The sequence below is a fragment of the Theropithecus gelada genome, chromosome 12 (assembly GCF_003255815.1).
Source record: "Theropithecus gelada isolate Dixy chromosome 12, Tgel_1.0, whole genome shotgun sequence".
NCBI lineage: Eukaryota > Metazoa > Chordata > Mammalia > Primates > Cercopithecidae > Theropithecus > Theropithecus gelada.
The window spans coordinates 53,882,852-53,907,114 of NC_037680.1; the positions used below are offsets into that span (position 1 = coordinate 53,882,852).

At 35.0% G+C, this 24,263-nt stretch overlaps 1 protein-coding gene across 2 annotated transcripts in view; it reads left to right on the forward strand.

Moving 5' to 3' along the window:
• The window catches only part of AGPS (alkylglycerone phosphate synthase), a 168,070-nt gene that overhangs the window by 122,306 nt on the left and 21,501 nt on the right, over positions 1-24,263 (forward strand). For both annotated transcript variants that reach the window (XM_025404941.1, XM_025404942.1), the window contains exons 15-19: positions 4,951-5,020; positions 7,852-7,913; positions 13,924-14,013; positions 21,701-21,800; positions 24,178-24,235. In XM_025404941.1, the coding sequence (XP_025260726.1) occupies positions 4,951-5,020; positions 7,852-7,913; positions 13,924-14,013; positions 21,701-21,800; positions 24,178-24,235 (380 nt within the window). The remainder of the gene's footprint in view (positions 1-4,950; positions 5,021-7,851; positions 7,914-13,923; positions 14,014-21,700; positions 21,801-24,177; positions 24,236-24,263) is intronic.

Genomic DNA, 24,263 nt, shown 5'->3' on the forward strand with positions numbered 1-24,263 from the left:
AGTTCTTCGTAAATATTTATTTTCATTTCTTTTTTGTTGTTTTTTAAGAAAACAAATGAACACTTAATTTGGAGCCATGTGTTTTAGAATGCCCCACTTTTATGTATTTTTTTCATATATAAGCCCTTTATTTCTAGGGTTGTCTGAATTTAGTGTTAACGTGCAGTATTCTTAAAGGGGAAAAGAGTCTAATCTTAGACTTAAATTTTAGTTTACTTTTGTACTATTTTTAAGTATTGAAAATGTCTCACTTTTATTTTTACCCTTTTCTGAAATTGGCAAATGGAATTTTAATTTTTTCAGTAAAAGAGAAAGTTTATTCGTCTTTCATCTTTTCTCAATAACTGTTTTGGGAATTGCTGATATTTTAACTAAATCACTTAAAAATAATTATGTTACAAAAATCCAAGTAATGACCAGAAGACTTGAATTTCAGGTCATCTTATTTTTGTTGGAATTTTTGAAATGTACATGTTTTCCTTCCCAGAAGGAATTTATCCCTATGTATGTACCCGTTTTTTAGTTTCTAAGTTATAGGGAGTATGTATGTAATTTGGTTAAAAGATTGTTTTCTTAAAACATATGATATTAGTAAGAAACAAGGAGATTTAAAACCTACTCTAGCCTTAAATATTAGAGACTGAAACTTTAAAAAATTGTTCATTGTATATTTAAATATTTACTTGGATTTCATAATTTCTCAGAAGGACTTGTAGGAAAATGGAAGGGTGCATTTTGCTTTATCATTTGAATAACTGTATATAGGATTAAATTTGCTTAGTTTCACCTCAGTCCTCTCCCCGCTCACACACACCTCCACATCTGTACACGAACCCACACACAGAGGAATTTCAGTTTTTAGGATCTATCTTTATAATGTCAATTAAGTATGACTAGTAAGTCATCACTAGTTAGTAATGTGTCACATTTCCTTTTAGAATGGGGTAGGATGATGACATAATGCTTGTTTGTTGTGCCTCATAATTTTTATAGGGCATGACCTGTCTTTTCTTGTGCATCACTGTTGATGTCTAGTTATTACTAAATACTTGATGTAGTAATTGTTGAATGAATGAATGTAAGTGAATGCTATATTTTCCTGATATCTTTTATTCTACTTTGTTTGTGCCTAATTACTGTGCCACCTGTAAAACTGTATTTTCATCTTTAGGTATTTGTCAAAACATTTTGTCAGGTTTTTTGTTTGTTTGTTTTTGTGTTTTTTGAGACAGAGTCTTGCTCTGTCACCCTGACTGGAGTGCAGTGGTGTGATCTCAGCTTACTGCAACCTCTCCACCTCCCGGGTTCAAGTGATTCTCCTGCCTCAGCCTCTTGAGTAGCTGGGATTACAGGCTCATGCCACCATGCCTGGCTAACTTTTGTATTTTCAGTAGAGATGGGGTTTCACCATATTGGTCAGGCTGGTCTTGAACTCCTGACCTTGTGGTCCACCCGTCTTGGCCTCCCAAAGTATTGGGATTACAGGCATTCATTTTGTCAGTTTTAATTTGAGCCACCAACTGACATGAATGTCAGTAATGCCAGTTTTGTTTTCTCGTATGTCACTATCCATTTACCAATTAAAAATATAAGTGAATCTTCTTTAAGATATGGCATCCAGCTGCCTTCAGATACTGATACTTAAGCCCAAGCACTATTGCTGTACTTCCAGCAGTTTTGCTTACTCAAACAAAACTTGTATCAAATTTGTCCATTAAAAATAGGTTATAGTAAATGAGATTCAATTTAAAGCAAGGGTAAAGAGTTAAAGACTGGCTCCGTTTGAGGTCTTTTTTTTTTTTTTTTTTTTTTTTTTTGCTGTTATTTGTTCCTTCTTAGTTATAATTAATTTCTTAATGTGCTTTCATCCTGGCTCCCTTAGAGCTATTTCAATTTTTTTTTTTTTTTTTTTTTGAGACAGTGTCTTGCTCTGTCGCTCAGGTTGGAGTGCAGTGACCTGATCATGGCTCACAGATGGGGTTTTGCCATGTTGCCCAGGTTGGCCTCAGACTCCTGGGCTCAAGTAATCTTCCCACCCTGGCCTCCGAAAGTGCTGGGATTACAGCCATGAGCCACTGCGATGGGCCTATTTTAAGTTTTTAATACTTGGAAATACCCTCTTTTGGTCTTCTCTCAGAAGTTCTAGTATCCCACCGGTTTTCTGTAGGGACTAATTTTTTGTTGTAATCACTGAATATTCAAGGATATTTTACTTAGGTAAAATACTACTCTTCCCACCCTCAATCCTCAATCATCTCTCCTGCGTAACAAGACAAGGGAAAGCACCACCAAGTTTCTTTCTGCTACAGTTTTCATGTGCTTGTTTAGCTCATATATTTTATTTTGAATTGGGGCATTATTCATCTATACCTTATTTTTTTGTTTATGAAACTCTCTACTGCCTCATTAGCTTTACATTGATTTTTATGAAGTACTCCCAACAATTTAGAGCATTTTTATGTGTTGTCTTAGCCATTTTTTCTCTTTGCTTGCCTTTCACTCCCACTCCAACACAGTAATACCTTTGAACACATATGACCCAACAGAACATAGTAGCCACGTAATGAATAATCATACTTTGATTGTTTATCCATGTTTGCTAGTAATGTATTTTAACTTCTCCAAGAGCGGAGCAGAATAAACATTACCTGTCAGCACTCATGACAGGTGTTTTGACATTTTCCAAAGAACTTAAGGTAATATGTTATCGTTACTTTTAAAGCATGCTTAAGTTGTTTAATGTAATTCAACATGAGAGTGATTAGGTTCACCAGATGGCCCTTTTATATAAAAAGATTGTCTCTCATTCCTCTTTCATTAGTCTTTCCAGTCCTTCCTCATGAGACAGCTTTAAATTTGTTTAAAAACCTTGAATTGATGTTTGAAATTTGTGGAGACAGCAGGAAGTAGGGGATGGATGTTGCTACTTTTAATATAAAGCAGTTTGAATCTACATGCAGTCATTTTGGAGTGATTACAAAAGTCACAATTTAGAAGCATTTAATTTTTAAGCCCTACTATTCTTATATATTGTATTTTAAGGTAATTCTGGCTAGAATATTGACAATTCTGAAAGCTAAAAAGAGAAAAGTTTCAAAAAGTTCAATCATAAGTCTGTGATTTCCTTGTAAAGCCCAGACTGACTGTGCTTCTTTGAGCTTATGAATTTAGAAAGGACATCCACTTTCTTCCTGCTTTAAGTGAGAAAATGCATGTTTCTCTGTGGTTTATCTCCCTGGATCCTAATGTGAACAGATCTGTTTCCTGCCTGCTGCCAGAAATTAGAAATATTAAAAGAGGGTCTAAAGAAAGATGACTTGGGACTGAAAAGTAGGACTTTTTGTCTCATCTTGACATAACAGAGGCAAGCCTACTAAATGTTTATACCTGTTACTTCTCATCAGGTACATACTTGGCATTCTCTTTTCTCAAATATTCCCAACACAGGTGTCTTACACCCTTTCCTACTCCTCTTTCTCTTTTCCTTTCCTTCCACCAGTAGGTTCAGGATGGATGAACTGTTTCTGTTCCTAGACCTGTGGTGGTTTTTCTGTCTTGGACTCAGAGTCTGACTCTATTTTATATCATCTACTTGAGCTATGGCCTAAGCTATTTTCCTTTAAGCACTTGCCACAGCAGTTTTCTGACTTATTTTCCTTTTGTTTTGAAACTTTATTTGGCTTTCTACCTCCAACCTCACATCCAACTCAGAATTGTGTTCTTTCTCTTCTTCTCACTTTCAGCTGCTTGACCGAAGTTTTATCTTCTTTGCTCATTAACATTCTAATACAAACAGTCCCCTTCATTTTTTTTGTTATACCCCATTCTCAAGTAGTTCTAGACTAGAGCTGCTTATATCAAATCTTTGCCACTTCTTTTGGATAACACCATCTACCTATAATGGCAAGTCAGGAAATTTTGATTTAGCCCACTTAGCCTGAAATTATCTTACAGTATTTGTACAGAACAAGAGTACATCTACATTGTAGTATTTACTTACTAACCAAATTCAACACAACTTCAGAAGAAGAAAATATTTAATTATGAGGTGTTAATTGAGGCCATAAGATAAACAATTTTTCCTTTAGTTGACCAAAGTTAAAATTTTAATTTCTGTATGATAATGGAAAAAGCATAATTAAAAACTATTTACTAACGGTAGTAGAAAAACAGTATTCATTCATTGTCTTTTAAAATAAGAATAACTTTTACAAACAAGAGTACTTGGACTAAATTATATGTCATATGGGATTAATTCTAACTAGATCATCACATACAATTTCTATGGATGAAATGTTCAAATTGAAAGAGATAGTTTATATGTTCATAGTAATAACTTACCTGTGTTGGTCTTGTATTTGTTTATACATTACTTTATAAAATATTTCTATGTAAATATGTTTTGTCTCTCATTTAAATCATAAATTTCATAAAATAAACACCACATCTAACATTCCAAATACTATGTGTTCATGTATTCTGGAAGCTTCTCCGTATTGAGGAGTTCCTAGTCAGTCGTCACATTTCTTCAAATACGAGTAAGACAATAATAACATATGAATATATGAGTAAGAATATGATAAATAACATAAGATTACTTGTGTGAAGATTATTTCAGCTTGTTTGTTTCTCATAGTTAATTCTTTTTGTGCTCTTTTGTGAATATGGGTAGACGTAGTTGAGTTTATGAGTCAATTTTATTTGGTGAATAAAAGTTTGAAATTAAGATGAAACAAATATTAAAAGTGTTTTCAGATTTTTGTTATTCAAACTTATTCTCTTGGCAGCTTTTTGATACATTTATGATAAATGAGATTAAGATAAAAATGAAATGCAGTGTAATATATGTTAATCTGTTAAGCAGTTGTCTTGAGGTATCATATCCGTTTGGTTAGTTTTATATATTTTTAATAGTTGATTTGAAATTAACAGTTTATTCTTTAATTACAGTGGGTTGGCAGCTGGAGAAGATAATGGACAGAGAGGTTATTTGCTGACCTATGTCATTGCATACATTCGAGTAAGTTATATCATATTTCCCTTGCCACTTAATTTATGTTGCAAACAATACTTTTTCTTACTTTGAGTGAATGCAATTGTCTTCCCTATTTTTAAAAATTTTAAGCTACTGTAATTTAGCATATCATTTTACATGAACCTTGTTTTAGCTACAAATCTTCAGAAGCCCATTTAAACCTTCTCCATATGCTCTTGAAGAAGTTAAAGATGATTTAATGTCTTTCTGCTCTTTAAAAGAATGGAGCCTTTCTCTGTTTAAAAGTTGAGCATACCATTCATAACATTATTTGGTTAAAATCAAGCTGTTTTACTTAGGAACATTCTTCACTTAATAATCTGTTTTAATGATGTGTAAATCTTTTAACTGTTTTAAAATTTTGATATTTAACTTGATGTAGTTATTTGTTCACTGATGATGATTATAGAATTAAAGAAATAATTATGTGTGCTTGAGCACTCAAATGTTTCTAATTCTAGATGTCCTACTTATGATATACTGAAATTGTCTTATCTCAATCTGCTGTATTTACTGATATGAAATTGTTCTTTTGAAATTTTATTTTTTCAGTTTAGTTTTTTTTTTCTACTTTGGTGGTAACAAATTCAGATTTCTTAATTGCTTTCTGCTGTTGCTGGGGTTACTTTTTTTTTTTTAATTTTTCCTGTTTACTTAATTTGAATGATCTTATTCTAAAAAGTCATTTTTTCAGATATCCTATTGAGAATTTGGTTTCCACAAATACTCAACTTTCTTTTTTTAATCATAAAGTTTTTTGGAAATTTATACATAATAGATGTACATACTTTCAGGGTACATATGATATTTTGATAGCTTCATATGATATGTAAAGATTGAATCAGGATTGGGATATCCATCACCTCCAAATACTAAATTTACTAATTTTTCTCTTGGAAATTTTGAGCCATATACACAACAATTGTTGTAAGCTTATATACAACATGTATTTACTTCTCTAAAAAAAGCTGAATTATTATGTTCTCATTTTAGCAAAAATTTAATCCTAGCTAAAATCTGAATTTTAAATTGCAGTGAATTTGAAGCATATAGTCCTCCTCTTTTGTCCCCTGCCCCCACAGTGATGATGATAAGTAAAAGTATATTTATTGTCTGTTCAGCATTTTAGAAATTTTGATTAAGAGATGTACTGATTGGGCCGGGCATGGTGGCTCACGCCTGTAATCCCAGCACTTTGGAGGCTGAGGAGGGCGGATCACCTGAGGTCAGGAGTTCGAGATCAGCCTGACCAACATGGAGAAACCCCATCTCTAATGAAGATACAAAATTAGCCAGGTGTGGTGATGCATGCCTGTAATCCCAGCTACTCGGGAGGCTGAGGCAGGAGAATCACTTGAACCCAGGAGGCGGAGGTTGCAGTGAGCCAAGATCGCCCCACTGCACTCCAGCCTGGGCAGTGAGTGAAACTCCATCTCAAAAAAAAAGAAAACAAACAAACAAAGGAAAAAAAAAAAAGATGTACTGATCATGAAAGGTAATAGATGATTGTAGATATTGTAAATAATATCTACCTTTATAGGCTGTCAGTATCATAGTTTCTTCCCAAAATAAGCATTTTGAATATACATAAAATGTTGTTTGTTAGGCATTTTCTCTGAGGATATTGGCCTTTTCCCCATAATACTGAATTCAGAATTCTAGAAAATGAAATATAACTAACAAGTACAGCATAGGCACAATTTGGAGTATCTATCTTAATTTTTAAGGTTCTAGTTAATGTTAAAACTGAGTCAAAAGCAAGTTAGAGATTGTACCCCCCCCCCCACCCCGGGGTTACATGTTTTATATTTTTGTAAGTTTTACAATGGTTAATACCATTGTCTCCAAATATATTTTTACTGAATAAATGAGTGCATTAGAGGAAAACATGTTTTAGATCAGATCAGTAATTTGGGGATTTTTTTTTCCCCCAACCACAGGTGGGTTGAAATGACTCATTTTACTTGAAGTGAAAACTTAACATATGTTGAGTTTTCTGCCTTATAAAACTTTCTTTCAAATCTCTGGACTTCTCTGGTGGCTTATGAAGCTTTCTTTCCAACTTTGATGATAAAACAATTTTGCTCTGGGTAAAGAAATTTAAGTATTATAAGTTACTTGTAATATGAATATTACATCCTCTATACTATATTTTCCTAGTAGAAGTGCCTCCAGATGTTTGATCTATTTTGTCACTTCAGATAGATGCACTATATTACTGTATTTTCTAAATTTGTTTTTAATATAGAATATTTTCCTAGTAGAAGTGCCTCCAGATGTTTGATGTATTCTGTCACTTCAGATAGATGCACTATATTACTATATTTTCTAAATTTGTTTTGAAAGAGAAGTTGATTTTAAGAAAAAAAATCTCCTCCTTCTAAATACCTTCCCCGCCGTCCCCCACTTCTTGATTTCCTGCTCCTTTGATCTTGACTAATTTTCGTTATTGGTTAATTTACTATTTATGCCACTAAAATTCTATTCTGTCAGTATTCTCTGCATGTACATAGACTGTTCCTGGATAGAAACTCCATTCACTAAAGAAATAAATTTGAGTTCTTACCCTGAGTCAGGCACTCTGCCTGGTGCCAAGGATACAGAGGAGAATAGGACAGCCAAGGTTCCTTTAGTTATCGAGGCTGCATCTCACTCCAGGGACAACTTTTCAGTACTCTTATGAGGTGGAGAGTAAAGAGCAGATGATGTTAAATTAGAAGCATGTGATACTAACAATGAATATGAAAGACTAACAGTGTTATTGATTCTTCTGCATCTGTTGTAGTTTCTTGATTTTTCTGTTTGTGTCTTAATAGGACTTGGCTTTGGAATACTATGTATTAGGAGAATCTTTTGAGACCTCTGCTCCTTGGGACAGGTAAAATACAATAAAATGCCTGATATTATTCAAATATGCGATATGAATTGCTTGAAGTAATGTTTCTTTGTGTGTGAATATGTAAGTGTAAAACATTTTATGAAGAAACATTGAGACAAGGCAGCTACTTTTATTTAAATTAATGTATTCATCAGAATGCCATATTTTCAAGTGTTTTACTGGGTGGAGGGAGTTGAAGAAAATTTGTGATCCAAAGAACGAAGGTATTGTTGAAGTTTACATTTTGAAGAATGTTATTGAATGCTCTGTGTTACTAGGTTTTACCTAGCTTTGACTTAAATTCTTAAGTGATTAATATTGCTTAAGTATTCTCAAAAAACTCCTCCCAAAGTACAAAACTAGTTAACTGTCCTTCATAATATTATTTAGTTTTTGATATTTGTATGTGTAAAAATGGGAATTTAAGTGATTTATAAAGGAAATTTAGTTCAGGAAATTACGTACAATTTCTATTTTTAAATTTAAGCAAAATGTTGATACTGGAGCATATTTTAGGAAATGACCCAAATAAGATAAATGGAAATAGATTTTAGAAGGGTTTCTTTACTGGAAATACATACATACAGTATTGGTTAGTGAATTAATAAAAACTGATTAGGGAATGTGAAATGGTTTATTAATAGACCTGCGAGTTTTATTATAACTCATTCAGTAATAAAAAAAAATTCTCAAAGAGATTGTCTATACAATCCCTTATTCAGAATGCTTGGGACCAGAAGTGTTTGAGATTTCAGGATATTTGTATTATATATTTACCAGTTGAGCATTCCATCCCTGGAAATTTCACTAGAAATCACTGGAGCATTTCTTTTGATCATCATGTTGGTACTCAAAAACTTTAGGATTTGGGAGCATTTCACATTTTGGATTTTGCAGGATATTCAACCTGTATATTTTTATTTGTTTCTAGCATACTGATATTTTACTTTTCTTTATAAAACTGATAAAACACTTTAAATCTGCAATGAAGTATATAGGACATAACAAATCCCTGTGAATCTACTTCTTAGGTTCCATATCTTAATATTTTGGTTTCTTCCAATCTCTCTCTTTTCCGCCAGAAAACTTTTTACTTTTCTACATGCAGTCACTATCTACTGAGTTAGTACATTGGTGTTCATATTCCATGCGTTGTTAGCTAGTAACCCCGTTTATATTATACTATCACTCTGTCATTCACAATTTTTTTTTTAAATCAGCTTTCTCAAGTTGAAATGTTATTCACAAATGTTGATGCTAAATTTTAACAAGGGGAATAAATCCTTTGAATAAAAAAAAGTATCAAGTCATTAGCCTTTGAGTAGTAGAAATAGTTTGGCAGCTATTCATAGTGGTCTCAAAGACCTTTTTTAAAAAATTAATTTATTAATTTTTTTAGTATGAAATTCATTTTTATTTTTATTTTTATTTTTTATTTTTTTTTTTTTTTTTTGAGACGGAGTCTCGCTCTGTCACCCAGGCTGGAATGCAGTGGCCGGATCTGAGCTCACTGCAAGCTCCGCTTCCCGGGTTTACGCCATTCTCCTGCCTCAGCCTCCCGAGTAGCTGGGACTACAGGCGCCCGCCACCTCGCCCGGCTAGTTTTTTGTATTTTTAGTAGAGACGGGGTTTCACCGTATTAGCCAGGATGGTCTCGATCTCCTGACCTCGTGATCCGCCCGTCTCGGCCTCCCAAAGTGCTGGGATTACAGGCTTGAGCCACCGCGCCCGGCCCATTTTTATTTTTAACTAAAAATAAATGCTTAACATTTTTCCAAAATCAAAACTAAAGACAAACACTTAGAAAAAAGGGTGGAAACATATTTTTCCTTCCCTGGGGAAACCAGTAAGGCAGACGTTCTAATGGAGCTTGGTTTTTTCCACAGGACTAGTTTACGCAAACAGAATTTCTCTCCAGCCCTTTCTCTATGTCAGTTCTATCTACCTGGCAGGAAAAACCAAAAGAAACCTCGAAACAACCCGTCCCTGCAAATACAACACTGTACAAGGGACTTGAAAAGTTGAGGGAAAGCCTTTTAATGCATCTAAGACCATTTTAGTGTTTAATTCCTCTCCTTGGGTATCTTAAGCCAGTTTGGCTTGCTAAACAGAGCACCTTAGACTGGGTAGCTTAAATGTTCTTAGACAAGAAACAATTATTTCTTACAGTTCTGGAGGTTTGGAGTCTGAGATCAGGATGTTAACATGGTTGGGGTTTTGTTGAAGGCCTTCTTCCTGGTTTTATAGATGGCCATCTTCTTAATATCTTCACCTGGAGAAAAGCAGAGAGAGAGAGAAAACAAGCCCTCTCATATCTTTTTATAAAGCACTAATCCCATTCATGCAGCTCCACCCTCATAACCTAATGACCACCCAAAGCCCTCACCTTCTAATACCATCTAACTGGGGCTTCGGATTTCAATATATGAATTTTGAGAGGGATGCAAACATTCAGTCCATAGCACTGGGACAGTGAGGGAGTGCAATGCTACCTCTTTTTTTTTTTTTTTTTTTGAGACGGAGTCTCGCTCTGTCGCCCAGGCTGGCGTGCAGTGGCCGGATCTCAGCTCACTGCAAGCTCCGCCTCCCGGGTTTACGCCATTCTCCTGGCTCAGCCTCCCGAGTAGCTGGGACTACAGGCGCCCGCCACCTCGCCCGGCTAGTTTTTTGTATTTTTTAGTAGAGACGGGGTTTCACCGGGTCAGCCAGGATGGTCTCGATCTCCTGACCTCGTGATCCGCCCGTCTCGGCCTCCCAAAGTGCTGGGATTACAGACTTGAGCCACCGCGCCCGGCCGCAATGCTACCTCTTAAGAGTTAATGAATTTCCTTGTCATCAGTTAGTACTGATGATTGACATCTTGTTTTTTTATTCTTCCAACTGTGGAAGCTAATAGTGTGCAATTTTTTTTATTTCTCTTTATCTATTCTTTATATATACTTGCATATTTATTTAATTGACACACTGATAATTTCTGTTTTATGCAGTTACACATTTGTTTACCTTTAAAACAATTTCTTCAGCTGAAGTTTTAATAAATAATATTAATAGAAGGCAACTACATTTTTATGTAAAATTTACTTGTTGACAACCATTTAGCAATTTTCTTTTTCTTTCAAACCTTTAGCTAGAGGCCATGTTTGCAGTAGCCCATGGGATCAGGGTCTTTAACTTTCACACATTATTAGATTATTGGCTTTTTCATATATAGTCCACTTAAGGGATTATTGGTCATACTAGTTTTTGTGTATTCCTAAGTGTCCCATCCTGTTGTGTTCCATCCCATCCCTACCACAATGGCCGCACCTATTAGGTTCTCAATGAATATTCTTCATAGATTCTTATGAATGAGCTTGGGAATAATTTGAGATTACAGTCTATGAAAATAGGTATCTTAAGGGTTGGAGATTTCTAAAAAAATGTTTGGTTTTTTTTTTGAGATGGGGTCTCCCTCTGTCACCCAGGCCAGAGTGCAGTGACACTATCACGGCTCACTGCAGCCTTAACTACCTGGGCTCAAGCAATTCTCCCATCTTGGCCTCCTAGCTAGCTAGGATCCCAGGTACACATCACCGTGCCTGGCTAACTTGTTTTGTTTGTAGAGATGAGGTCTCATTTGTTGCCTAGGCTGGTCTTGAACCACAAAAGGTAGCAAAGTGTATTGAATAATAATATCTAGAGGATGTAGATATAATAATAATAGGTATAATAATAATAATATCTACATCTAGAGGATGTAGATATTATTCCAATGATATAAAAAAAGCCCCAGGGAAGTTTTTTTCAGGGATGAAATGGTCAAGTGTTAAATTTGCTAATAAGTTAGAATTTGAAAGTATGCAGTTATGTTTCTGTCCTATAAAAGGATTGATCCAAGTGGACTGTGTTTGCCTTTGATCAAGTTCTGTGAGCGAACACTTTCAGAAACCTTTCCCTAAAAATTATTTACTGGAAGTGTCCCATTGCGGGTTATAACTGTTCAGTCCAGTCCTTTCTCCATCTTCTTTTCTTTATTCATCTATCAATGAGGGTTTAGATATAAGGAGCTCTTAATATTTTCCTGTTTACTGTTGTATTTGAGATGATTGGATACATTTAAGTGCATTTAAACTGAAATGCAGTTCACACAGTGGCATAACTTGCAAAGGACTGTTACAGCAGATGATTGTATTCTTAGTTTTTTTTAGACTACTTAGCTGTAGCACTTAAATTTCATTTTCTAGAGCCAACATAAAGAACTTATTCCAAAAAAAAAAGAACTTACTACTTTTATAAATTTTGTAATATTCATTAACTCTTATAAATGTTAAAGCTTAATAGATTTTATTTATATTTAAAGATTTGTTTTATAAGGTATATATTCAAAATAAAGACATATTAAATATTGGTCATCTAAATGTTTTATGAGATATTTTTTCAAACGTGCATCCTTGCCATTCTATACCTCTATGCATAAGTGATGCATAGATAACATTGATAAATCATGTATACCTGCAACTCTCATAAATTAAATAATTTAACTTAAGAACATTGTTTTATAAAATTAGAATTTATAAAATTTGCAGATTCTATATTCATAAAAATAAAAAATTTGACATGCTAAGAAGACACTAAAGCCCTTTTTGTGTTTATATTTTAATCATATACTGTTTGTTCTTATTGGCAATATGGATAACTTTATTTTAAAAAGTATGATCTGTTTAAATGCTACTTTTTTATCAAACTGGTTCTCATACAGTCAAGTCTGTGTCGTGAGACTAGAGATAAGCCAACCTTTTGAGTTTTTCTGGTATTTCAGGTCTCATGATGCTAAACAAATCAAGGTTCAAGACACAGAATCAGTGTCATTATGTGGCCAGGATATTTATTGGGGAATAAAATGTGACTTTTAGTAACAAATAGTCCAGCATAGCACATTAATACTTTACACAGTTTGTATTCAATAGATCTTTCGCAGTTTGTCTTCAATAGATCTGTGTCAAATTGGATTTCAGTTTGAGAATAAACTATCGAACATTTGATATAACATCATGATTATAATTTCCTTTGAAAGACTGCCTTGCTCTGTTGCCCAGGCTGGCGTGCAGTAGTGTGATGTTGGCTCACTGCAACCTCAACCTCCCAGGCTCAAGCAGTCCTCCTGCCTCAGCTTCCCAAGTAGCTGGTACTACAGGCATGTGCCACCTTGCCCAACTAAGTTTTTTGATTTTTAGTAGAGACGAGGTCTCACTATATTGCCTAGGCTAGTAACATCATGATTATTAATTGAATTATTATTATTATTATTATTATTTTATTTGAGACAGAGTCTTATTCTGTTACCCAGACTGGAGTGCAGTGGCACAACCATGGCTCACTGTAGTCCTGCCCTCCTGGGCTCCAGTGATTCTCCCACCTCAGCCTCCTGACTAGCTGGGACTACAGGTGTGTGCCACCATGCCTGGGTAATTTTTAAATATTTTGTAGAGATAGGATCTCACTATTGCCCAGGCCAGTCTCAAACTCCTGGGCTCAAGCAGTCCTCCGGCCTCAGCTTCCCAAAGTGCTGGGATAACAGTTCTGAGCCACTGTACCCAGCCTGAGTTATTTCTAAATTAAGGAAAACTTCTTAGACATGGGTAAAGATTGGTATTCATATAACCTAGAATTGAATTTTCATTAACATCTTCTTTATAGCTTTTTTTAAAGCTCTTAAAATCTTATAATTAAATTGATTTTGATGTCAGGCTTTCCTAAGTGTAGGAAACTGCATTCAGGAGACTTGAGTATGTTCTTGTGACTTTCTGTTTTCCTTAAGTCAAAAAAAGAAAAAACTTTCCTCTTTTTAAAGTTAGGAATGGAGGGCTCAAGTTGAGGGATTAGGGCTCTTTTCCATTCTTGAAAGAACAACTAAGAAAGCTTTAGCTAAGAAACTGTCAGACTTGAATGGTGCCAGATTAACCAATATTTATTAGCATTTGTGTAGTTTTCACTTGAAAACTTAATATTGTATTCATTTATCTTTTTTCAGAGTGGTAGATCTCTGTAGAAATGTAAAAGAAAGAATAACAAGGGAATGCAAAGAGAAGGGTGTACAGTTTGCTCCTTTTTCTACATGCAGGTAAGTTTTAAAAATTGTTCTTATATTTCGTATTCTGAAAAAAAAAATGTTTTGTTTTGTTTTTTAATCAGTGGGGGAAATATAATTTTCCAGCTGAGAAAAAGCTTCAGTCTGTTACATTTGGCCAGCTTTCCTAACATTCACTTACCACCTTGTTAGGATTGTGCCACTGGAATTTTACAGCAGTCCTGAGCCTTTTAGGAGTAGGATACCCTTCTGTGAGTAAGCATTCCCTGCCATCTGGATGGCATGGCAGTGAAGAGCCAGGTGTCTGGACTCCTGGAAAAAGAAGAGGACTACTCTACTCACTGAAACTGTAAATTATATAGTCAAGAAATTATAAATTATATACATACTCAACATGACGCTGAAGAGTGAAGGCAGTGTTTTGTTGTTTACTGGTAATTTAATCTCTTCAAACTCTAATATTATCAGTAAAATAGTGGTAATGCCATTTCTCGATGGGACTGTTGTGAAAATGAAATGAGAAAGCATATGAAAAAACTGTTAGGTTCTGAAGAGCTATATAAATGCTGTAGTATTGTTGTGACATAATTACATTAAGCTTGAGGTAGATAATCCATGCTAGTATTAGTAAGGAAAATTTGTATATTTGCCTTTCCTTTCCAATGACAAGTCCTCATTAAGGCATTCAATTATTAAGCTTACTTGCTCCTTGTAGCATGATAATTTGCATATATTTGTTTTCCAAGACTAGAAATATTTCTGTATTCTTTAAACTGCTAATTTTGTGTGTGTGTGTGTTTTTGTTTTTGTCTTTTCTTTGTCTTTTCCATTGTCTTATCTTGTACTTTCCTAGTACTAGTGTTGTGTTTCTTAGTTTTCCTTATTGTTCCCATTGGGAAGAGATACCCTTTAGAATTTGCTAAATTGTGCTTCTGCACGGTAAGAAAGTAAAATTCTAACATGAGATCTGAGGAAAGCATCTTCCTTACACCTTAAATGTTCATTTCAATCAAACGGATCTCCTTAAAGTAGTCGTTTCTGCTTCTGTGTGGGAGAGACTGTCCAGGTTTAACAAGCCTTGCAGAAAGTACCTAGTCATCTGTGTATTAACATGTTTTAAACAGGTACACTGAGGATAGGATCAGAGATTATAAAAGCTGAAAAAGTAGATTTTAGAGATTATTTGCTGGGCATTCGAGATATCTGAAGGGCGGGCAAAGAGAGGTCTTGTTCTCTGTAGTAAAAAGCTTACAATGGGATTAAGCTAATGTTGACATAGTGGGTGTAAGAATGTCATGTTACTTTTAGTTTATTTTAAATTTGGGGGTATCTTTAACAATGCACCTTTTATCTTAAAGTCCTTAAAATGTAAGAAAAAAATTTTTATGTTTGTATTATCAACTCAAACTGATGCTTCATTTTTCTCTTCATAGTCCAGTCTTTTAGCAGACAGTCAGCTCTCTTTTATTGTTATCCTGAAAACAAATCAGACATAATAATCCAAAAGCTATTTGTTACCATTAGATTTTGAAACATTTTAGGTAATCAAATCTATTCTTGTGTAGTTGAGAAATTTTTTTTCCTTTGTTTTGTCAAATGGTAACTTAATAGATTTTACCCTTCCCCCTTCTTCCTTCTGTCCCCAGTTCCTGTTCAACATCTCTTAAGAACCCCACCCCTGCTGTAACATTATGAAACTATCGTGATAAACCGCTACCTATGGAAAATGATTAGGAAGTAAAATATTCTGCCTTAGGGCACATTCTGTAATTACACTTAAATCTAGGTTCTTCAGAATGTATTCATAAGGCTTAAGAATATTCATTCTGTATTGTTGATCGGTAGAATTAGTTTATTTAGACTGAATTGGCCATATGTCATTTTTATTAAGTAGCTGTGTTTTAAGAATGGTTTTCCTGAGAATGATGGTTTAGCAAACTATCGCAAGAACAGAAAACCAAACACCGCATGTTCTCACTCATAGGTGGGAACTGAACAATGAGATCACTTGGACTCGGGAAGGGGAACATCACACACCGGGGCCTATCACGGGGAGGAGGGAGGGGGGAGGGATTGCATTGGGAGTTATACCTGATGTAAATGACGAGTTGATGGGTGCTGACGAGTTGATGGGTGCAGCACGCCAACATGGCACAAGTATACATATGTAACAAACCTGCATGTTATCCACATGTACCCTAGAACTTAAAGTACAATAATAAAAAAAAAATTAAAAAAAAAAAGAATGGTTTTCCTATAAAAGCTGATATGTTTGGTTTCTGTGACCATCTTATAAAACCAGTTAGAATATGCAAAGCCTAGTTACTTGAATGGCTTTGGTAAATAAGACTTTTGTAGTTCTTATGGCTCATACTTGATTAAACTAACATTTAATTGGAATTTGATTTCAGTTTAGTTTGATTTGACCTGCGTAGTAGTGGCTAAGGAGATTATTCTATGTTGAATATGTGAGATATATTTTTTAAACCAGTTTTTTATCAGGTGCTATGCTTGCTACCTGGGTGATAGGATCCATACTCCAAACCTCAGCATCACGCAATATTCCTAGGTAACAAACATGCACATAGACCCCCTATATCTAAAATCAAAGTTGAAATAACATTTGACAAAGCTGTTCCAAAGTTATTTAAAAATAATTATGGATCTATTTAAAATCAAGGATCCTAAGAAAAATAACTTAGGTGTAGGGTACATTTATTGAGTTCATTTATTTCATTTTTGTCCATTAAAATGTACTTTGTACATTGGAATAGAAATTCCAGTCCAAACTTTTCTGAAGAAGTTATATGGGAAGTAATTGCTAGTCATTGAGTCTAATACAAATAAAGTACTCCAAAAAGTATAGAGCCCAAAATTTTTTTTAATTAAAGAATATTGTAGTGACTTTGACAACCACACTATTACTTGTCCAGATGATTTTGGAAGAGGTTAGTGTTTAAGTGTCTTAAATGATAGAGTTGGTCTGTTGTAAAAGGTGTTAGATCTAAGTCACTTTCTGAAATGGACCCAAATTAAGGTGTTCCAAAAGGTATTTTTCATTATTTGGACTTGTTTGAGATACTAATCAATCAGGTCCATCAAGCTTTGTTATGACTTCAAGTAATCTGTTCATCTACTGAAAACTGAACTGTGTAATATATAGATCCTGGATATGTTGAAAGATGATAATGCGCTATTAATGTTTAGTTACATCTATTTATGAATGTTAGTGATTCCCTTATGAGTGATATATATTTTACTAATTTCTACAAATTGGTTTCATTCATTTATCCTTCACACTTTATTTGAATTAGGTTATTCCTAATGATAGTGCCCTTGTAGTTAAAATGGTTCTCCGTTGTTTCTTAAACTTTGTGTATCTGGTAGTTAAAATGTAAATATTCAAAGGATCTTTTTTTATGAGGATGAATTAACACTAGAAGAGAAACACAGCTGGCAAATTGACAGTAGCATTGTTAAACAGTTCATTTCTTCTGTTCTGAGGCACCTAACATTTGGCCTAAAAGGCGATTAAAATTGTAGATTAGATTCTATTTGTATCGTGTAGTAAAAAGAGTATTTCCTCTACATTTGCTCCTTCTGTTAAATTAAATTCTTTGTGGGAACCTCTGTAAATTGCATATGGAGATTTGACTATGATTACCTTACCTCCCTTTTAAATGCTTTCCTAATTGCATTTTGAAAGCTCAGATATGTATTTTATATATGATTTAATAATCTAACATTCTTGATATCTTTTGTATATACACATTCAACATGTATAAATATTGAGTCACAGACAATATTTTAAGGCTGTGTCACTGCATTTGGTGCAATCATCCTATTTGTTTTCCAAATGCTTACTAATTATTAATGTAAACTTAGTGAAGAGGCTATATTGGACTCAGTCTGATCATATTTGGTATTTGGACATTTCTCCCATTTCTTAGTTTTTAATTATATCTCCTACTTATTTCTTTTAACTTTGAGGGAGTTTGGAAAACTTAACTGATCACCACGTTTCATCTGGTCTGTTTAGAGACTGACTTTAAGTGCAGTATACTTATTTAAAAAAAAAAAAAATCCCTCTTGATGGAGATGGGCCAATTGGAGAAACATTTACATTGCTTCTAAATTTCTAATTTTGGGGGAGGTGTAACTAGACTTAAAAAAAAATAGTATTGTACAAATAGTTCCTGTGAACCTTTTACTCATCTTCCTCAAGTGCTAATATCTCATGTAATTTTACTATGATTATCAAAACCAAAAAATTAGTGTTGTTTCAATATGATTACCTAACTCACAAACCTTTCTTTATCATTTGTCCCACTGATATCTTTATCTTTCGTAACCTTCATACATTTGAAGAATACTGGCCAGTTATCTCTCAGTTTGGGTTTGTCTGGTGTTTTCTTGTGATCAAATTTAAGTTACACATTTTGGCAAGATTACTACAGAAGTGACAGTGAAGTGCTCTTCATGGTAGATCATATCAGAAGAAACATGATATTGTTAAGTCTCATTATTGGTGACATTAACTTAGACTACTTGGTTAGGGTGGTACCTGCCAGGTTTCTCCACTCTACAATTACTATTTTTTCCCATTGTATTTAAAAAACATCTTATGGCTGGGCACAGCTCACGCCTGTAATACCAGCACTTTGGGAAGCTGAGGTGGGTGGATCACTTGAGGTCAGGAGTTAGAGACCAGCCTGGCTAACATGATGAAACCCTGTCTCTACTAAAAATACAAAAAAATTAGGTGGGCATGGTGGCAGGTGCCTGTAATCCCAGCAATTTGGGAGTCTGAGGCAGGAGAATCACTTGAACCCAGGAGGTGGAGGTTACAATGAGCCGAGATTGTGCCACTACACTCCAGCCTGGGCAACAAAAGTGAAATTATGTGTCAAAAAAATAAAAAAATTAAAAAAAAATAAACCTTATGGGGAGAAACTTTGAGACTATGCAAATAGCCTGTTTCTTATAGCATCTCCTAATCACATCAATATCCCACTGTTGATTCTTGATTACAACAGTTATTACTGTGATACTTGCAAATGGTGATTTTCTATTTTAATCATTCATTTTACATTTATCAACTGCAATTCACTGTAAAGAAGAGCTTTCCTCTCCTCTCCTTTTCTGCCCGCCCCCCACCCCTTGCCACTATCTATCTGTCTATATATCAGTCTATCAGTAGGGACTCATAGACATTTTATTCTCTGGAATGCAGCCATTATTATCATTATTCACTTTGTTGCTCAGATTTTCCCAGTGTGGCTATTGGGAGTTTTTTTAAGTTGGCTTCTGTGTCCTTTTGACCTGGGAAAGTAGGTTTTTGAAGAGGAAGAAAATGGGCACACATACTTAGGAAGAATCAGTGATTGAGGCAAGGTGAGTAGCATGTGAGAAGATATGAGGCCTAGGGAGAGAGAAAAGCAGGTCTGTGTGCCACAGAGGATCTGTGTTCTGTAGAGTTGGTGCTGAGTGAAGGTACATCTCCTCAAGCTTTCACAGCAGTGGCAGCCATTGCTCCTTTGAGCTTGGTTTCTTCCTCAAGTTCTTTGGTTTTTCTTATTCCCAATGATGTCAGAGTTGTGATTATTTTCAGCTCATTTTTCCTGCTTTGTTCCCTTAATCTTTTTATCCATCTGGTTCTTCTACTCATGGATGTCTAGCTTTTTTTACTCTCATTTGTTATCTCCTGGTTGATTTCTCCTATACCTTAGTAATTATTGCTTTTTGTTTTACCTAGAACAATCTTATGGTTTTTTGTCAGTCTGCATTTAGGTATGCCTTTGTAGAACACTTTTCCCAATCTGACCTATCCCAATTTTCTTATTCTTTGTATAGACTGATTTTTAAGCTGCATAAGCTAATTGATGGTGTCTGTCTTTATGTTCTCTCAGCGTTCTTCAATCTTGTTTGTCATTCTCTATGAATTGGACTATGTCATATTTTGGCTATATAGAGCTTAGAAGAGTTTCTTCTAGTGCATTTAAATTATCTGTGTAGAAAAAAATATTAATGATATTTATTCTGTTGTCATTTATTTTTAAAGTTATAGCCAGAACTGAACAGTGTCCTTGTTTTGGTCTCAACTGCAGTGATGTGCTTTTTTTCTACCCAGAATCTTTAAGTCTGTTGAGCCAGAAGAATCCAAACAAATGATGAGTTCATAGTATTGTTGCCAGAGTGTGACAGGAAAGGGGTCCCAGGATGATCCACACCTCAAGAGAAGGTTCTTGGATCTCATACAAGAAAGAATTTAGGGCAAGTCCACAGTGCAAAGTGAAAACAAGTTTATTAAGAAAGTAAAGGAATAAAAGAATGGCTACTCCATAGACAGAGCAGCACTGAGGGCTGCTGATTGCCCATTTTTATGGTTGTTTCTTGATGATATGCTAAACAAGGGGTGATGCCTCCCCTTTTTAGACCATACAGGGTAACTTCCTGATGTTGCCATGGCATTTGTAAACTGACATGGCACTGGTGGGAGTGTAGGTATAGCAGTGAGGATGACCAGAGGTCACTTTCCTGGCTATCTTGGTTTTGGTGGGATTTAACTGGCTTCTTTACTGCAACCTGTTTTATCAGCAAAGTCTTTATGACCTGTATCTTGTGCTGACTTCCTATCTCATCCTGTGACTTAGAATGGCTTAACCGTCTCGGAATGCAGCCCAGTAGGTAGGTTTCAGCCTCATTTTACCCAGCTCCTGTTTAAGATGCAGTTGCTCTGGTTCACACGCCTCTGACAAGAGGACTTAATGTACTTTGAAGAGATTATAATTTGCCCATACTTTATCAATATAGATTTTTAAAAGAATGAAAATTGATTTTAGTCAGTGTTTGCATGTCCTTATGTATTCTATGCATTTCATGTTCTATCCTCAGCAGTGATGGAGCCAGTGAAAGGAACCAAGTTTCTTGTTTTGAGTCTAATTTTGCCTTTTTCAAGGGGCAGATGTTTTACATCATATCTGTTTACTGTGGCAGTACAAAATATAGTTTTCACTTGCACATATGGACCTCATTGTGTGGTCCTTTGGCAGGAAAACACACTCTGAAAAGTAATGGAGTTGTGCTATTTGTAGTATGGAAGTGCCTCAAATTTTGTCTTATACCAGTCACATAAAGAACTTAATTGTGCATAAAATTTGTTAAATAGCAGAAAGAGAAAAAGTTAGTGTTACTTTTATTGTCAGGATATGTATGTTTTTAAGTAATTTTGTTAAATGTTATTTTGATTATGCAATTTAAAACAATGAATACTCATACTTACCTGACTATATATATGGTTTTCACACATGCTGCTGATAGTTCTCATTACTTCTAGGTAACATAATAAAATCAGTGAAAATGGCACTTCATCATAAAATGCTGATACAATGTGTAAAAGTTTTTGGGTTTTTTCCCAATAGAAGCTTTAGTAACATGGGACAGACATGAGAAAGATTGAATGTGTACCTATAATATTGACTAAATTGGTACTTCAATGAGGGTAAAATTCTTGTTTTGCACTGCATCCTCAGTTCACTTGTTTTGGCAGACAACTCTAAAGCAAGCCAATGTGTATTCCTTCCATGGAGTAGGAGGCTGGGAAGAAACTGAGATTATGTCTTAAACTAATCATTTGGGTCGTCTTGCCTTTAAGTTTCTAGATGTTAAATCTGATTTGACTTAACTTAAAGCCCCTTTGGGGATTTTGTTTGTTTTTTAGGGTGACGCAGACTTACGATGCAGGTGCATGTATCTACTTCTATTTTGCCTTTAACTACAGGGGAATTAGTGACCCACTGACCGTGTTTGAACAAACTGAGGTAATTTTGCATACCTGCGTATAGCTTTTACAGCTATTGATTAATTTCAATAAATTTTACTGTCAATTTATGAGTTTTGAGTCTCTTTAATCACACATGGTTTGCTTAGCTGTTAGCCCTTAGAAATGAAAAGCATATTTGTTTCCCTGACTTGTGTACTGAATTGTGAGTCTAAAATTAATGTACTGTACACCTAGTCTGTGATTCTTTGGTTGTTACAATACATGATAGCTGATTAAATTAAATAACAATTAGGAATTCATATGACTATATAGGAATCCTAGATCACTTTCACAGTGCACTCATTTCCACATGATGGTGGTTGTTGAAGTCAGCAATGCCTTTGGTCTGTGTTATTGTAATGTCATTCTAGATTTGTAATTTTTTTATATGCTACAGCTGTAAGTGGGTGCTTTGGGTTCATTAGCTAGCAGTTTCTATTACTTTCTTAAAGAGTGTCAAACTGTTTATTTTTATAAAGCTTTCTCTTTACAGCCAATATTTCTCATTATGAATATGCCTAGAGTTAAACAGACTGGAGTGTGGAGGATCCTGTAGGAAGCTGAGTTTTCTTAAAAACTCAGGTGTCCTACTGTTTTAACTGCATTACACACCTGCTAAAGCAAATTTCAGTAGCACACTTTTAGACTGAAAGTATAGAAAAGGTTTGGTTGGCTTCCTCCTATGCCTCCTTTTTTTTTTTTTTTAGCAGCTTTTTTGAAGTACAATTCAAATACAGTAAGCTGTATACAGTGTGTACAGTTTTGACATATGTATACACCTGTGAAACCATCACCCCAATCAGAATAATATTAATCATTCCCAAAAGTCTGAGTACTTTTTCGTCACTTTAGCCTTTCACTGCTTCAGTGTTTGCCCTCTGGCTACCCAAATGTCCCTTCTGTACAGTACCACAGAGTGAAATTGTTCCTACTTTCTCAGTCCAAACTGCTGGTCTCTAAGTGCTACTGATCTGAAGTAGCTATTGCTTTATTTAAAGTAATTTGTTAGAGGATATAAATTCTTAGAGCAGGAGATGGCATATGTAGGATTCATTCGGAAAACCCTCAGTAATGAGGGTGTTTTGGAGATGAAGTCTCACTCTGTTGCCCAGGCTGGAGTGCAGTGGCATGATCTCGGCTCACTGCAACCTCTGCCTCCCGGATTTAAGCGATTCTCCTGTCTCAGCCTCCTGAGTAGCTGGGATTACTTACAGGCGTGCATGCACCACCATGCCGGGCTAGTTTTTTGTATTTTTAGTAAAGATGGGGTTTCACCCTGTTGGCCAGGCTGGTCTCAAACTCCCGACCTCAAGTGATCCACCCACCTTGGCCTCCCAAAGTGCTGGGATTACAGGCATGAGCCACCACACCCAGCCGAGGGTTCTTATCGATTACTTTGCAGTGGGATGTGGTCCGTCTGTCCCACCTGGGCCCTCTCCTACCCTACCTAATTCCTGATGGTTTATACATACACACCTGAGTAATTCTGAGAGGCCCAAGGTACTACAGATATTTTACCTCGTAGCCATTTATATATTCACGAATCATTAGGAACTGAAGGCAATTCTGGTTTCTGTCATCCTTTTTTACACTGCTCTTTAGTCATTCTATATCTTGTTACAAGTGTTTATCTTTTCTTACCTGTGTGCTCTATAAAGAGCTTGGTTAGGATGTTACATATTAGGATAAAACGAGGTTTTTCTTTTCACTCTTAGGTATCCATAAGACTGACAAGTAATTTATCCCAAGTCATTGACCTAAGAAGTGTTCTCCATAAAGGCATTTGTGGTTGATTTCTAATAGGTTTAATAAAGACTCTAATAGCTTTATTATAATTCTGATGCACACTATATGATATTAAGCAAATAATTTAACCTATCTAAGCCTTATTTTATCTGCGAAATGGGAGTAATTGTAGTTATTTCATAAAGCTATACTGAAAATAAATGAGATACTGCAGGCAAATTACTTGGAACTTTTCTGGTACACTTATAGGAGGCGGTCAGTAAATGTTAGTCACTTTGTTGGTATAATGAGATGTTCATTACTAAGTAGAACCTGACTGTACATTTACAACTTTGCATTTATTAGTATTATTAACAACTTAGTGTGCTGAATGGTCATTTTGTCTTTTTTTCCTAGAATCTCAAAATGATCTTTATAGAGATTGTGACTATTCACTAGAAAAAATCTTACAAAGCTAGGCTACTTATTTAATTGCTTTTTAAACACATTTGACCAAAAGAGAGGAAAGTTAGGCTTCTAGTTTATTATTTAACCCAGGAAACGTGCCTCCTTTGGGATTGGGGTCTTTTTCTTTCACTGCGAAGTGAAATCTAAGTAGCAACAATTTGTTGTGTTGTTTCCAAATACAGGCAGCTGCTAGAGAAGAAATCCTTGCTAATGGAGGGAGCCTGTCACATCACCATGGAGGTATTCTTTTTTGGGAGTAGAATTTCTA